The sequence below is a fragment of the Cotesia glomerata genome, linkage group LG6 (genome assembly GCF_020080835.1).
Source record: "Cotesia glomerata isolate CgM1 linkage group LG6, MPM_Cglom_v2.3, whole genome shotgun sequence".
Taxonomy (NCBI): domain Eukaryota; kingdom Metazoa; phylum Arthropoda; class Insecta; order Hymenoptera; family Braconidae; genus Cotesia; species Cotesia glomerata.
Genome location: NC_058163.1, coordinates 16656027 through 16672375, shown reverse-complemented (window position 1 = coordinate 16672375; position 16349 = coordinate 16656027). Strand labels below are relative to the sequence as shown.

Below are 16349 nucleotides of genomic sequence, written 5' to 3'. Positions count from 1 at the left end.
CTCTTAGTTGATGAGGTACAGCGGGTAGGAACCAAGCAAAATAACCAAACAAAATAAGCTCCCGTGGACAAAACTCCCCTTTAATGGGTTGGTCACACTAACTGACCTAGCAAGACGATTGGTTCCTGCTGTAACTCACTGGGAGTGTCCAGAACCTGTATCGTAGTTTCCGACGATGCAGGCCACGGCTGATGTGAGCTTGCTCTGCCGAGGTGAAAGTTGCAGCAGTTGATCAGGAGCCAGCCACTTCGGGCCTTGATCAGGAAGTACGCAGTGACTGTTAGAGATCGGAATCTTCACCGCTCCGAGCGAGTCTAGTCCGTCCGTGTATTCCGGGACTGGCTAAGTGTCGGCTAGGCCTCAGGGAACTGGGGTAGGAGTACTATCTCCGAGGGTACACCCGTTCCTAGTTATGACAACCCGCTCCACTCCGTACGATGCGCTGGTAAATCAAAAAAGTATGAGTAAGCCACAGGAAACAAACAAGAGTGGAAACGGGCTACATGCCCAACAAGCAGCGATTGACGCAAGCGCTGAAATGAAGCGATCGCAAGCGCTCAAACGCCTTGAAAAGCTGATCAGTGAGCTGAATGATTTTGTCCAACCAAAGGTCAACATTCACAAAGAGATAAAATACAAGATGACTGGTGTAACTAACGCCCTTCAAAGGTTTGAGAAGCTGGATGAGGAGTGGTGCTCATCATTGCAGCACATTTCTCATGCTACACCGGAGAAAGCCTGTCAGGCTGTCGTCGTGACTGACGAAGCAATGGACACCGGAGCTGAAGGTGATAGTGAATCAGTCGCTGAAGACAAGGGTGAAACTGACACAAGGCCTGGAAAGAAAAAGGACCGAAACTCGCCAGAGCCAACCGATAAAGTCACAAAGAAGAAGGACTTGAAAAAAAGCCCTCCCCAACGACTGGCAGGGCAGGTCGACGAACCTAACAAGACGACTGACTAAGAAAAAGTACAGTCTAAGAAGGAGAAGAGAAAGCTAGCTAGAGAGCAACTCCCAAAGCAACCGCCGAAAGAGCCCCAGCCGGAACCTAAGCGGAAGAAACCGCGAAAATGGACCAGGCCTGACGCTCTGATCATCCGTCCGGTCGAGAAGGAGAACTACGCCGAAATATTGCGTCGTATAAAGCAGGCCGTCTCTGACGAACAGGTCCGCACAACCGTGGAAAAGATCCACAAAACCAAAACTGGGGACATGCTGATTACGCTCTCAAAGAAGAGTATCGACAAAGGCCAAGCCTTGCAAAAGACCATCATGGATATTCTTCAAAAAGAGGCCGAAGTAATCTGCAAAGGACCGCAGGAGACCATCGAGATCCGAGACATTGATGATGACACGACGAAGGAGCACATTCAGACTGCCCTGAAAACGGAAACCGGAGAAACTTGCGAAATACCACTAGAGGCTATCAAGATCCGTAAGGTCTACAGAGGTACGCAAACGGCTACAGTGACACTACCAGCAGCTGGAGCACAACAGCTACTGGAAGGAAGCGGCAAAATAAGGATTGGCTGGGTCAATTGCCGAATTAGAGCAACTAGAAGACTAGTCCAATGCTTTAAATGCTGGCACTTCGGGCATGTTGGGTCCCAATGTGAAAGCCAAGTAGACCGGTCTAAACTCTGCATCAGATGTGGACAAGAAGGGCACCGTATCTCTGACTGTAAAAATCCTGCCAAGTGTGCAATATGTGCTGAGGAGCAAGGAGCAAAGGACGTGGCTCACCATGCTGGCACCCACAGGTGCCCGGTATTTCATGAGGCGCTCCAGAAATTGACGAACAAACAACCATGAGGATACTACAGCTCAATCTCAACCATTGTGAGGCAGCGCATGACCTGCTCATGCAATCCGTGCGCGAATTAGAGCTTGACTTGGTACTAATAGCAGAGCCATATAAACAACTGAGTACCCAACCCTGGGAATCTGATAGCACATCCAAAGCTGTCATCTGCTCATGTGGCAAGCTCCCTTTCCAAAATGCAGTCGACAACAGCAATGCCGGCTTTGTAGCAGTATCAGTAGAGGGCATCCGCTTCTATAGCTGCTACGCACCATCTAGCCTCTCCATTGTTGACTTTACTGATTTCTTGGATCGACTAACTGAAGATGCGAAGCAATACCATCCAGTAGCGATAGCCGGAGACTTCAACTCCTGGGTAGTTGACTGGGGCAGCAAACATACCAACGCACGAGGGAAAGCACTACTAGAGGCCTTTACTACACTAGATGTAGTTTCGCTCAACAGTGGTGATACGCCGACCTACACCAAAGGTGACGCAAGCTCAATTGTAGACCTCACTTTTGTCAGTAATAGCCTTGCTAGAGGTGACTACAACTGGAAAGTGTTGGACATCTGAAACTTCCAGCGACCATCATGCGATATTCTGGGAAATATCAAACGACCAGAACCTCAAGAGACCAATCAAGCAGTCTAACATCGTTAGTTGGAAGTCGAAATCTTTTGACCCAGAAGCATTGCTAATAGCCCTCGATGGTGATCCGATCAACACTGGATGTGCAGAACAACATACTAAGGACCTGATGAGGAGAGTAACACATGCTTGTGATGCCAGTATGCCTCGTAAACGTGGCATAAATTCGAGACCTTCGGTGCATTGGTGGAACGACCACATCAGCGTCCTCCGTAAAGAGTGTCATAGAAAGAGAAGAATCTCCCAGCGCGGCTATCAACGGCTCAACTCAGTGGAGCTGATCGCAGAGTACAAAAAGGCGCGTCGCGAACTGAATAAAGCCATCAAAGAGAGCAAAAGAAGATGCTGGAAAGAGCTTATATACGAGGTGGATAAAGACGTGTGGGGTAGGCCTTATAAGGTGGTTATGACCCACCTGAAAAAACAACAAATGCCATCACCTACGTATCCTCAACTTCTTCAGAAAATCGTCACTGCACTGTTCCCACAGCAACGCAACTTCGATTACCAGTTGGCGCCAGGCGAACTGGACGACATTCCACTTGTCACTGAAGAAGAACTGCTGGAGGCCTGTAACCGTGTAGGGAATAATAAAGCGCCGGGATTGGATGGAATCCCTAATATAGCCTTGAAAACCATCATAAAGGCAGCTCCAACATTATTCCTCGACGCTTATAATGCATGCCTCAAGGAGGGGACTTTTCCTCGTAAGTGGAAACAGCAACGATTGGTACTGTTACCTAAAGGGAAGAAACCACCAGAAGAACCGTCATCTTACCGACCACTTTGCATGCTAGATACGGCGGGTAAGATATTTGAGCGCATAATTCACCAGAGAATTGAAGCAGTAGTCGACCCACTCCTGGCAGACAATCAGTATGGATTCCGGAAAGGACGATCAACCCTGGATGCAATCAAACAGGTTGTTGATACGGCTAAAGAAGCAATCGTAGGAACCAGATGGAAAGGTGGAACGAAGAAGTATTGCCTGGTGGCGACACTAGACATCAGAAACGCCTTCAACTCCGCCAATTGGAAATGCATCATGCAGGCTCTCCAAGAGAAGAATGTACCAGAATACCTGCTTAAGATCGTAGCAAGCTACTTTGAAAACAGGGTCCTGAAGTATGACACGAAGAACGGTCCGAGGGAGTATGATATTACTGGAGGGGTACCTCAAGGTTCAGTTGTAGGCCCGCTCCTGTGGAATACTATATATGACGGTCTATTAAGACTAACTCTGCCAAGAAACGTCAAACTCGTAGCATATGCAGATGACGTAGCCGTAGTGATCGTTGCCAAACACCTTGACGAGATAAATCATATGTTCGATCTCACTTTTGAGCACGTTAACTGGTGGATGGACGCAGTGAACCTGCAACTGGCGCAACACAAGACTGAGGCAGTACTTATTACCAGCAGAAAAGTGGTAGAGACCATTAAGCTGAAAGTCGGCGAACAAGAAATCACATCACAACCTTATATCCGATATTTGGGAGTGATGCTTGATGCCCGACTCAACTTCAAGCAGCAAGTGGAACACGTCAGTGTCAAAGCGTCAGTAGTGAGGGCTAGTCTCGCACGACTGATGCCGAACGTCGGAGGCCCAAAACAGAGCAGGAGGCTATTATTGTCATCAGTAGTCACATCGGTGCTCACTTACGGAATATCCATTTGGGCCGACGCATTAAAGACGCAAGAATCATGGAGAAAGGCTGGACCAGTATATCGACTGAGTGCCCTACGAGTAGCTAGCGCCTTCCGCACAATATCAGAGAAAGCAGTGTGTGTTATTTCCGGTACTCTGCCTCTCAGAGTCCTAGCTGAGGAAAGACGGAACCTATATCAACGGAAAAGGTCAATCGCACTGAGCCCTGAAGAACTTAGAAGGGAAGAACGGCAACACAGCATCGCAAGATGGCAACAAGACTGGAATGCTTCAGAGAAAGGTCGGTGGACGTACCGTCTCATATCTCGGATTGATGTGTGGTTCAGCCGGAGTCACGGTGAGATCAACTATTATTTAACGCAGATGTTATCAGGACACGGATGTTACCGGAAGTATCTTCACCGCTTTAAGCACGATGATACCCCAGAGTGCCCGTCCTGTCCAGGGATCAATGAAGGTGCGGAGCATGTTTTCTTTGTGTGTCCACGTTTCAACCAACAGCGCGATGAGTTGGGGAAGATTCTGAAAAAGAGAACCCAACCAGAGTCAATAGTAGAAGCAATGTTGTCGTCAGAAGCTGCCTTGAATGCCACAAGCACTTTTGCTACAAAAGTGCTTACCGAGTTGCGATCCACTGAGAGGAAAAGAGCGAAAGACAGAATCTAGAAGGAAGAAATAACATCTTAGCCACCAGAAGGAAGAGCGGCAGCTAATTCCTCCCCCCGCGAAGAAATGCCTTACGGCGGTACCATAGGGGATCAGAGGATAGAAGAGAAAGGGGTTTAGGGTTTAGTGGGTAGGGGCGTCAGCGTCGAGTTTTAGTATGACGCTGCGTTGAGTCGCCACATATTCAGGCCAAACAGCTATGCCTAGAATCCGTAAAAAGGATTCCCCCCCCCTTAAAAAAAAAGCACACACACACACACACACACATATACATACAGACATACTGACATCATCGCGAAAACATTCAGAGAAGCTTCCTAGAACCTCCAAACGTCGAGGTCTGATGATAACTCGATTTTCGAAAAACGGGATAAAACCAATAACTTCCCGAATTTTGAAAATTTTCAATTTTCTTAGTGGGAAGTTAAAAATTTATGCCAAATTTTACCTTTTAATTCTAATATTAACCCGGCCCCCTTGATAGCCAAAGTTTTAAATGGAAATAACACGGGAAAAGTTCTGTCAATAATTTGAAATTTTTTTTCATCATGAAATAATCAACAAATCATGTCGATTAATGACAATTCTTATAGCAAATTTAACGCTCTACAATAAAAGTCGTCTATGATTTTTCGCTATTTTGACTGGTTCAAAAGTTATTCGAGGTCAAAATCAAAGTTCTAGTCAATTTCATGGTTTTTTCCATTTTTATCGTCATTTAATAATTCAAAAATAAAAAAAGGGTAATCATTTTAATCTCGATGGTTTTTTTTCAGAAAACTTGCAAGGAGATTGTGACCCTAAAATAATAATTACACTTATTTTCTTTTATTCTTGACCTGATGGATGTTATAACTGTTTTCTAAATTTTGGGATACACAAAGTATTTTTGATAAGTTGTTAAATGATTTTGATTTCAATTGGTAAAAATGTTGATAAACTCTAGTTTCAAATTCAAATTTTAGGATAAGAACATTTTAGAAACTGATTATGCTGTCGTCTATCAGATTTTATTTTAACTTTTTACATCAAAATTAATTCTGAAATGCCCATAACCTATATTTATTATCTCAACTCAATCGAAATCGTATACAAGTATTTACTGATGCTGATGCTTTGTCGTTATTTAATTTAATCTATAAATTTTATCCATTTGATTTCGAAGTGATCAGAAAAATATGGAGTTTCCTTGTTGACGTCAAAATTTTTTTTTAATTGGTGATGTTGACATCAAAATAGTAGGTAATAAATTACCATCTAAATTGCAAGCTTTGAAAGTTTTTTTTTTTTCATGCACGTATTTTAAATGCTTCTGTCCCAGATAGTACTGCTGCAGTCATTGATGAAATTATTGTGTTTTGGAAAAAAGCTCGAATTCCTGTTCACGATGTGCAAAGATGCCGAGATAAACTGAAAAAATTGTACGATTTGAGTGGCGCATACTTGTCAAACACAAAAATCAGAGTGACGTCCCTGATTGAAAAAAAGTATTGAGACAAAGGAAAAAGTATTGAAAATAATTGGTTTTCTAGTCAATCCAATTCTTTTCAATACTTTTTTCTACATCTCAATACTTTTTTTTATTCAGGGGTGGCTGTAAAAAAACAAAATGAAATTGTTTGTTCATTGAAAAAATTATTTGACATTGTACCGTCAAAAGTATTTGACATTATCGATGAAAATTCTAAAGAATTCTTGATTAATCAAAGATCAGATGAACGCATTATGTAACGCTACATTTTATGTAGCGTTACAGTAGTAGTATATTTGAGTAATGTTGTGAGTTTATCTTGTGTGAGTACGTTAATGTCGTAGTATTGAGGACTATCGTGAATAAGTGTGTGTAAGTTAGTTGTCTTGAGGATGTCGAGCTGTATCGCGGAAAAGTGACCGATGTAATGTGTTTCCCGGTCAGTTATCGATGACAGAACTTAGGTTCAGCCTCTTGGAGCGAGGTGATTATCGCAGAGGAGCGACTGAAATGTCGTCGCCCCGAAGTACGGGAGTTTGGCAGGCTCATGCGGTAGCTTGCGGTTGACAGGCCTCGATTGCTGGATGTTCGAGGGTAGTCGCGAGTGCTGTCAAGGCTCCCAGGGGAGCGGGATCACTAGTAGGTCTGGGACACTAGTTGTATGAGGGGGAATGAGTGTGGAGTTATGTGTGTCTGGGAGTAGCGTGAAAGTGAGTTGAGCGCATGTAGCTGGTGATATGAATGTAGTGGGGGTACGGTGAGAGGCAGTCTGGCTGAAGTAGTGAAAGAGTAAGGTTTGTTTTTTTGTGTGGAGGTCCAGCTTGGGACCAGATTAAAAATGAGTCTTGTGGAGGTCCTCGTAGAGGACGAACGTGTCGTCGCTGCTAGGCAGCGTTAGAGGTGTACCGTAAAAAGAGTCAAAGTTGCGAGCTCTCGTTGAGTGAGCATCGTGTTTGAGAGTTGAGTGAAGCTCTCGTATCGGAGCTGGAGTGCCTCACGCTTGCCATTACCGTAGACGAATGGCCTGTGCCATTGTCTTTGTTTCGAGTTATCGACGTGGACTCCCGGGGTAATCGTTGACCGGTTACTCATTGATCGAGCTTTGGGTTCGCGTAATCGTAAGTTTTTACCGACCTCGAGTAAAAAGTTCGCCTCCAGAGACGGAACCCGAGAAACGGCTGCTTCGTCCACGGAAGGCAGTCGACGTGTACGTTACCCGCACCCGGCGGAAAGTTGGGACAGCAAAAATTTTGAACAGTGTGAGATGCGATGACGAAACACTGAGTTCTCTCTCATTAATAAATCGAGTTCTGTAATTGAGTTGTTATTATTTTGATGCGATCAATTCACCGGCAATGGGTGAATTTACTAGTTTTTTTTTTTGGGTATTTAATCAATTATTATTAATTAAATTTAATGTGACGTTTCGATTATTCTTTTGATAAGAATACGACGACATCGACGATTATTATTATTTTTGGCTTTATTGTTCCTTTTGATATTGTTAACTTTGACAATTCTATTAATTTATTGTTAATAAATTTATGATTTATTTTTTTTTAATTACGGCGAATTAATACGTGATTTTCCTGAGATTACCCTCGTTCCTCTTTAATTAAGTCGTAACCTTACGACCCGCCACCCCGACGAAGAGTCCTGGACCGACGCAGCCGGAAACGTCGTGATCGGAGCAAAGCTCCTGGCGCCCAACAGAAAGGTAAAGCAAGTAGGCCAAATTTATTTATTTTGGGCTTCAACCTCGCTAAAGCACGAGGTCGAACTACCCGTTATACTATATAGCTGGCTCCGGGGCTTGTAAGGCATTCCGCACCACACTTGCCGAAGTCACGAGAAAGCAGAAATGACGCGCTTATTACATAGCAACCTGAACAGGTGTGTTTTGGCGCAAAATCTACTGTGCCAGCGTATCTTCGAAGACAAAATTGACATCTGCCTTATCTGCAAGCAACATCTTAACATCCAAGATAAAGCATGGTTTGCTGATAAATCTGGCACAGCAGCAATCTGGATCGCAATCACGAAGAACATCACCGTCGACAACAGCGGAAGCGGATCAGGATTCGTCTGGATTAAAACCCCCACGACATACTTTATGAGCGTCTACCTTTCATCTAATGAAGGGATTAGGGTGTTCCGACAAAAAATGGTAAACATAAAGGATGCCATCGAGAAGTTCAACGAGGAAGTCATCGTGGCTGGCGATTTCAACGCGAAATCGACTAAATGAGGTGCTGATTTCTCTGACACTAGAGGCAACGAAGTAACAGACTTTGCAGTAAGACTCGACCTCATAGTGCTGAACACCAGAAATACTACGACTTTTAGAAGACCAGAATGACAGGAATCTATCCTCGATATCATTGATGATCGAGGATTGGACAGTATTAGAGGAATACGGTGGCAGTAATCACCAACATGTGACATTCAGTATTCGATTAGCACCTGTTCCGGTACCGTGTCGTGATCATCGACCACGGAAATGGAATGCCAAGAAGCTCGATTTAGAGGCACTGCAAACTTCTCTGACACGAAGCTCGTCTTCTTTTCAGAACAATCTGATCCCAAATACTCGTTACGAGACGGAAACATTAATATCAAAAGCGATGAAATCGATCGTCGCTTCATGCGATGCTTCTATGCCACGGATGAAAAAGCGAAGCTTCCATAGGCCGGCACACTGGTGGTCTCAAGAAATAGCAGAACTTCGGAAAAAATGCCACGAGCTACGTCGGCTAGCAACGAGAGCTGCGAAACGCTCCCCCAATCAAGATCTACATTCGAGTGAGTACAAGCAGGCCAAAAAGAACCTGAACCGGGCTATTAAAGTAAGCAAAGCGAAATTGTGGCAAGAAATCTGTAACGACCTTGATAAAGACATCTGGGGTAAAGCCTACCAAATTGTCACCAAACGACTTGGAAAGGCTTTACCAGAAGCGCCGAAACCACCTGCCTTAATGAGCAGCATCGTAGCGGAGCTATTTCCCAAACACCTACCACGGGAAAGAAGACATTATGTGAAAAACAGTGTAACACCTTTCACAACCAAGGAACTATAGGATGCAGCGAAGACTCTCAAGACAGGAAAGGCACCTGGCCCTGATGACATCCTGGCATCGGTGATAAAGACTGTAGCCCTGGAATACCCAGACATACTCTTGAACACCTGCAACGCATGCTTGGCAACTGACACGTTTCCCGCGGTCTGGAAGCGGCAGAGATTGGTTCTTCTGGACAAAGGTAAAGGTAGCCCTGTAACACCCTCGTCGTTCAGACCACTCTGCATGCTGGACATTGCTGGGAAATGTTTTAAATTCAATTGAGACAAAATTTAAAAAATATAAAATTTACGTACCTTCAGTAGCAACAGAGCGACTCCGAACGAGGTCGACTTTATTTCCAACTAAAATAACAGCTCTCGCAGATACGAGGTCACTTCTCCAAAGTGTCTGTAGAACTTCTTCTGCTACTCTCACCGAAGCTCTGTCTGTTGTCGAATAAACGATACAATACGCTTGTGGTTCATAAGTAGCTATACAGTTTTCCGGCTGGAACAATAAAAAAAGAAAAATAAATAACTGAACAAGTTGAAGTTTATTTTAACAGTTATTAAAAGAAGCTCTATACTAGGAAAATACGTCAGTCGGCCACACCCGAAATGGAAGGTAGATTCCGATAGTTTCGAAGAGCGACTATTTCTGAACTAATTGAAGGACTTCGCTCATTTTAGGGACCATGAAAGCTAATTGTCCGAGAAATATGTGTACCGAATTTCATTAGGATCGGTTGAGAGATCTTGATAAAATAACATACATTAGTCGGTTGTACTAGACATTGCCTGAAAATGGTTCAACAGACTCTTAGATGAAAAAAGAAAGAGTCTTATAGTAGTTAAAATATATTGAATCCTGTAAAATTTATAACAAATATATAAATATCTTTACTTACATGAAATTGCAGAAATCTATTTCAAAACCATGAATTCCATACAATTATACAAAGTTGTATACAATTACATATAATTGTATCTTGTTATTTAAAATTATCTATAATCTGAAAAGAAAATTCCGTCGAATTCTATGTAAATGTATCTCATGAGATATAATTTTATATAATTTCATTAAATTATATAAAGTTGTGAAGGAATTTTATATAATTTTATGTAATTGTGTCTAATTAGATACAATTCTATACAATTGTATCTAATCTATATACATATAAGCGAAATACCACTGACTCATCACTAGACCTCCGAAACTATTGGACCGATTCATTTAAAATTTGGCACAGGTACTCCTTTTTCACCGTAGACAAGAGAGAAGGAGGGATTTTGCGCAATTCCTAACCAAAATGGATTTTTCGTCAACCATCACGTATGCTACCCCCTCCCTTCCCTCTCATTCTTCCCCTTTCTTGGGGGAAAATATCATTTTGATTCTTCAATCTAAGAAACCATCAGTAGCACCCATCAATAATAGAACTAAACCCCCCCCTACCCCCCCCCCCCCCACAATCACCGACGCTAATCAACTGTTGCCATGGTTACCGTTGCTATGGTCACCGTTACCATTGATACCGTTGCCATAGTTACCGTTACCATGGTTACCGTTGCCATGGTAACCGTTGCCATGGTAACCGTTGCCATGGTAACCGTTGCCATAGTTACCGGTGCTATGGTTCCGTTGCTATGGTTACCGTTGCCATAGTTACCGTTGCCATGGTTACCGTTGCTATGGTTACCGTAACTATGGTTACGATTACTATGGTTACTAGACTGGGCCAAAAAAACTGACTATTTTTTTTTTCTATCGATACTGTGAAAATATCATTCATGATGATAAAAAAAAATTATTGTGCAAGTTTGAGTCCTTAATAATAATATTAAGGGGTGTATCGTTACGACTATTGATTTTTCAACAGTAATCGCATTTTTTACTCAAAATTCGTTAATTATCAATCTGAAAAATTTTAGCGATATGTATTCTTATAGGAAATTAAATTTCCTAAAAAAAAGTTATCTTTGTAAATTACTGTAAAACAAGCCGTTTCCTTGTAATCATGCCTTAAACAAAGATTTATTTTTTCAATTTTGCGTTTCAATTTTGGATTTTTGTAGCTACCAGAAATATCAATATTTTTACAATTTAAAATACTTATTTTCAAAGGAAATTTAATGCTCTACAAAAAAGGTCTCTTAACATTTTTGATTAAATTCACTCCTTTCAAAGTTATTCGACGTTGAAGTTAAATTCAAAAATAATTTATCGTTTTTTTCGCGTTACACATGATTTTTTCCTTTTGATTGAAAAATTTATGACTTTAATATTGAGAATAATTTTTTTTTGTTGGAAGACTAAATTTTTTTTATAAAATCATAATTTACCAATGTATTATTTTGCTTTTTAACGATTAATTATCGACATAAATTCATTTTTACTGTATTTAACTAACTCCAATAGTAAAATAAATTCGGTCCCTTTATTATAAATTATTTATTTGCCTAGTGACATACTTTTACTTACAGAAAAAAAATTGAATAATAAGTCAAAACAAATTAAATCAATAAAAGAGATAAAAAATCATTTTATTTTCACTTATAATTTATATTTTACAAAAAATTCTTTAATTGTTATCAAATCATGGCAAATGATCAGTTGAAAAATAATTATTCAATCAAATTACTTTTATTACAATTTGGGTATTTTTTCCGGTGTTCACTAACGGCTAACAACAAATACTGAAGTTGTTCTTCGTTTTTAGTGAGACACTTATTGTAATCTTCAATTAATGATACACCACGTTCTGCAACATCATTGACGACAGCTAATTTTCCAAAAAATTCCTTACACTCTTGAAAACTATCATTATTGGACCAATTGCTTATGTCTTCATCGATAAAATCATACGGCAAATCAAATTCTTTGAATATGGTGAGCGATTCTACAGAAATGAAGTCACTGATATCTTTTCTAGCAATTCATCTGAATCGCTTGCTACTTCATATTTTCTGGTTTTAGTATTTGATGATTTATTATTTATTAGATTTTCAATCATTTGTTTCTTCACAGTCAGGTCAATAGAATCATCAAATAGAGACATTATGGCTAATTGATCACTCAAATACCATAAATGTCTCACCATTTTCTTGAGAGCAGCTTGCGATACAGTCGAGTTTATTTTGTTATATAATATCAATTGTTGCATCAAAGTCAAATCATTATTTGGAGCCAAAATTGCCGAGGATGAAGTAAACCAAGCTTTTATATAAGTTGTAACTATGAAAATACAAATATGACGAAGATTATTTAACTCTTTAGGTGTAATCTTAAACTCTGTTCGAAAAATAAATATTTTCAAACAATAAATCGCCTTCGACATCCAACGAGCATGACTCATTGCTCCCGGACATTTAAAAGTGTAATTATCCTTTGGCGTAGCTCCCAAGAAAATAGATGATAACTCCAAAAATTCTCGATAGTCATTTCTTGGAAGAAATTTCTGCAAAAAATATGATCATTTCTGTTATTATTGAAAGGTAATATCTTTACATGAGAACTGGAGATTTTAAATTGTGTACACAAAACGTGGTCAACTTGAATTAAGAAAATTATTAAAAGAACACTATCTTGCCTAAAATGAAAATTTTCTTTGACCAAAAAGTTTTTTCTGTGTACTTTTACAACTCAAATAACAACTCAAAATATACCTGCGAATAATTATCGATAAAACTTAATAGTTCATCTTTTTTGTTTAATAGTATATTAGCCACTATCTTATCGTTGATGCCAGCGTTATATTTGGATGTGTTGATTTTATTCCAACCGATTTTAAATCGATTAAAAAATGGAACGTTCGGACCTGATTGTACTGGCCAGTAAGCTTCAAAAACGCCTTTTATGACAAGTTCAATTACATGATGACGACAGGGTAACCATATAAGCTTTCGTTTCAGAATTTTCTCAAGCTCTACGCCAGCGCCATGATGAATTCCTATAGATTAGAAAGATAAAGATTTGATTAGAAACATGAATGGCAAATCAAGTGATTTTTTATTTTGAACTATATTACTTCCATAAATTCTGAAAATATAACAATCAGTGGAGTTAATTTTTGTAATAAAGTTTATTTTTAAATATTATCATCTGACCACAGAAAACTTTATTTTTGGCAAAAAAAAATCAACTTGTCGGTTTTTAGAGGTTTTTTAATTGGAATATTGAAAAAATAATTGTGAAAAGATCTTAAGTATAATTTTTCTCTACTTTTTCAAATCTGAGCTTTTTTCAAGTAAATAAGACTAATAATTAAAATTTACCCGTATTGGTTGCTGCAGTATCAAAGCATATCGCTTTTATGTAATTACTGACACCCCATTGCTCCATAGTTGAGTATACAGCTAAAGCTTGCTCAATCCCAGATCCTGAATTAATTTTTGGAATACCCAATAGCTGTTCACTGCCAGACGATGTTAAAAGCACCGGAAGCCTATCTACTGTTTCTGTCCCAACAATATCACTTAGCAGTTTACCATCCCAATGGACCACATAATTGTCATTGAATTTTAAGTCTTCTTTTAAGCCTTTAGCAATTTCTTTCCGATGAATTATACGCTGTCGTTGAATAGTTTTATAACTCAAATTTACATTCCGAGTATCGAATCCCACACTTTTTAAAGTAGCTGCCAAAACATATGTGGCGCTTCGGCTACTTACATTACCACGATCCAGTGCAGCAGCTAATTCTGGCGTCATAATATTAATTTTTGGTGTCCGTTTTGCTGTTAAAAAATCTGTTTCAAAGTTAGACACATTTGAATTTTGACTCATAAATGAATCTGACTTTGATTGCAACTCCTGACTAGATGTTGTAGCATCACAATCATCATTACTGTTATAATCACGAGAGGTGTCTTCTGAGAAATATAAATTATTTTGACATTGTTAAATAGAAAATACACTTCTTACAAAAAATAAGGGAGCAAGAAAAAAATCAAAATATTTGGGGTATTTTCAACAGTCTGTAACTTATAAAAAAACTATCGTACAACAAATAAAAAAAAAGCAAATTGCAGCTCTCAGTATTTTATTTTTGGATCTGAGTTCCAAAAATTTTTTTATTCCTAATCTTAAGAAATCTACCGAGATAAAAATTTTTGAAATTTTTTTTGGTTTTCATTCTTAGCTTATGGATTTGGAAAAAATTTTTTTGATTTAATCTCTATATGGACTGGATATCTTGCTCATTGAGCTTCGATTTGTTAGTTTGAAAACCTCGATTTGAGCATTTCTCGCTGAGATATCGGCGTTTTAATGAAAAAAGACTATTCTGTCTTTGATTATCAATACCTCAGCAACCAATGATCGTAAAGAAAATTCAAAATGGGTTTTGAAAACTTGGATGAATTTTCTACAAGAATTAGCCATTGATTTTTTGAAAAAAAATTTTTTTTTAATCATTACATGAATTTAAAAAGCAACAAAAAAGGGCTTTTCGTAGTTTTTTAAAAAATCAATTGCCTAATCAAAATTTGCTGCAATTTCCTTTTTTTTTATTTACTGTACGATAATTTTTTCACAAGTTACAGCCTGTTGGAAATCCTCCGAATACTTGGATTTCTTTCTTACTTCCTTAATTTTTGTAAGAGTATGATAAAAATTACACAATTGTGTAAGTTTGCAAGGCAATTAACTACTAAAATATTATTTTTGTGTAGAAAATATGCAAAAAATAAGTTATAAAAATTGTCAATCTTAACATAATTTAAGTTAATTGTACAGAAAAAAAGATTATATCATCAGCCATATAAATTTTAGGAAAATCTGAGATTTTTCGAGCGTGAAATAATTTCATTGGCCTAAAACAATTCGATTTGAATCAAATTATTTTAGTTTTCTTAGATATATTTTCATCAGTTGAGAAAATTGATTCTTTATTGAAGAATTTTTTCTTACTTTGTGTAAAACTTAAAAATTTATTGAATATAATAATTTAGATAAGTATTTATTCATTAGAACATAGTAACTTATTATTAGCACGGTACAAAAATAGTTATTTTGACTTTATTAAACTATTATTAATGAATACGTACCTATCGCCTCTATTTCCATTATTTCTTCGTGTTTTTCGTCTGAGATATTATTATTATTTTCTTGCAGATTTGAAGACATTGGAAGTTGAAAATCAATATTATTATTTCTATCGAAACCTTTTAAACTATTCTTCCCAGCGATGTTAAATAATTGTTCGAGTTTTTTTTCAAAGCTATTTTCTCTTTGTTTTTGAGCACGTGATTTTTTTTTGCGATTGCACAGTAAATATTTCCACTTTTTGAAAATACTAATTATTTTCTTTACAATGTTGCAAAAACCAGAAGTTGAAATCTGCAAATTATTCCAGCAGTCTTGAACGACACTAGCAGTTTTTGAAGCACTATCATAAATTTTTAATTTGAGAACTTTATGTTGATAAAAAAATAATGATAAAACTTCTTTGACAGTCGGAAGCTTACGGTTATTAATTTTCTCAATAGGAACACCGATTAAATAAGTTTTCTCCAATGACATAGTGGCGAGTTTTTATCAAATCGAACTTAAACGTTACAAAGTAACGTAATGAAACAATTCACAAACACAGAATTAACTAAACGCTTAATTTGTAATACTGAAACAATTAGATACCATAAATAAATTCAAACTATCAATTACAATTAAACAATCTAAAGAAATAAAGAAGAAAATTATATACCAAACAATAAATAAATACTTAATGAAAACTCAAATTTGCGTTGACAACGTTTAAGTTACTTTGCACAATGAAGAATAGAATCAAAGTAATTATGCACAAAGAGTATTCATTTTTTGAACAATGCAATGATAAAAAGCAGGGGTGGGAGTGAAGAAAGGCTATATTTTCAGCTTCAGTAATAGATTACGGAAAAGCTCACGATACCTCGCAGCGCTTTGGCGTGAAGAAAGGCAGCGCTGTAGCGTATAACAATCAAGGTCATTTTCCGATCAAAGGAAATCAAAGTTATTATACACGGATAGTATTCCCTTTTTTGAAAAGCGCAAT

General features: G+C 38.5%; 2 protein-coding genes across 5 annotated transcripts in view; both read right to left on the bottom strand.

Annotated features, from left to right (window-relative positions):
* LOC123266732 overlaps positions 1–16349 on the bottom strand; it is a 751444-nt gene that overhangs the window by 31997 nt on the left and 703098 nt on the right. For 2 of the 4 annotated variants that reach the window (XM_044731127.1, XM_044731129.1), the window contains exon 9: positions 9634–9826. In XM_044731127.1, coding sequence (XP_044587062.1) covers positions 9634–9826 — 193 coding nt within the window. Of the gene's footprint in view, positions 1–5811; positions 6200–9314; positions 9576–9633; positions 9827–16349 lie in introns of those variants that run through there. The other 2 variants (XM_044731128.1, XM_044731130.1) reach the window with 2 other exon arrangements.
* Positions 11944–15842, bottom strand: LOC123266734. The gene is made up of 4 exons (XM_044731131.1): positions 15367–15842; positions 13594–14190; positions 12985–13268; positions 11944–12776 (listed from the first exon to the last, which is right to left on the bottom strand). Exons 1-4 carry the CDS (start codon positions 15839–15841, stop codon positions 12219–12221), a joined length of 1914 nt encoding a protein of 637 aa, XP_044587066.1. The 5' UTR covers position 15842; the 3' UTR covers positions 11944–12218.

Bases quoted from the DNA above. Each gene is read 5' to 3' on its own strand.
- LOC123266734 (XM_044731131.1), bottom strand. From the start codon at position 15,841: ATGTCATTGGAGAAAACTTATTTAATCGGTGTTCCTATTGAGAAAATT. The intron at 14,191-15,366 runs GTACGTATTCAT...TATATTTCTCAG, and splicing joins AATGGAAATAGAGGCGATAG to AAGACACCTCTCGTGATTAT. The intron at 12,777-12,984 runs GTATATTTTGAG...TATTTTTTGCAG, and splicing joins TTATCGATAATTATTCGCAG to AAATTTCTTCCAAGAAATGA.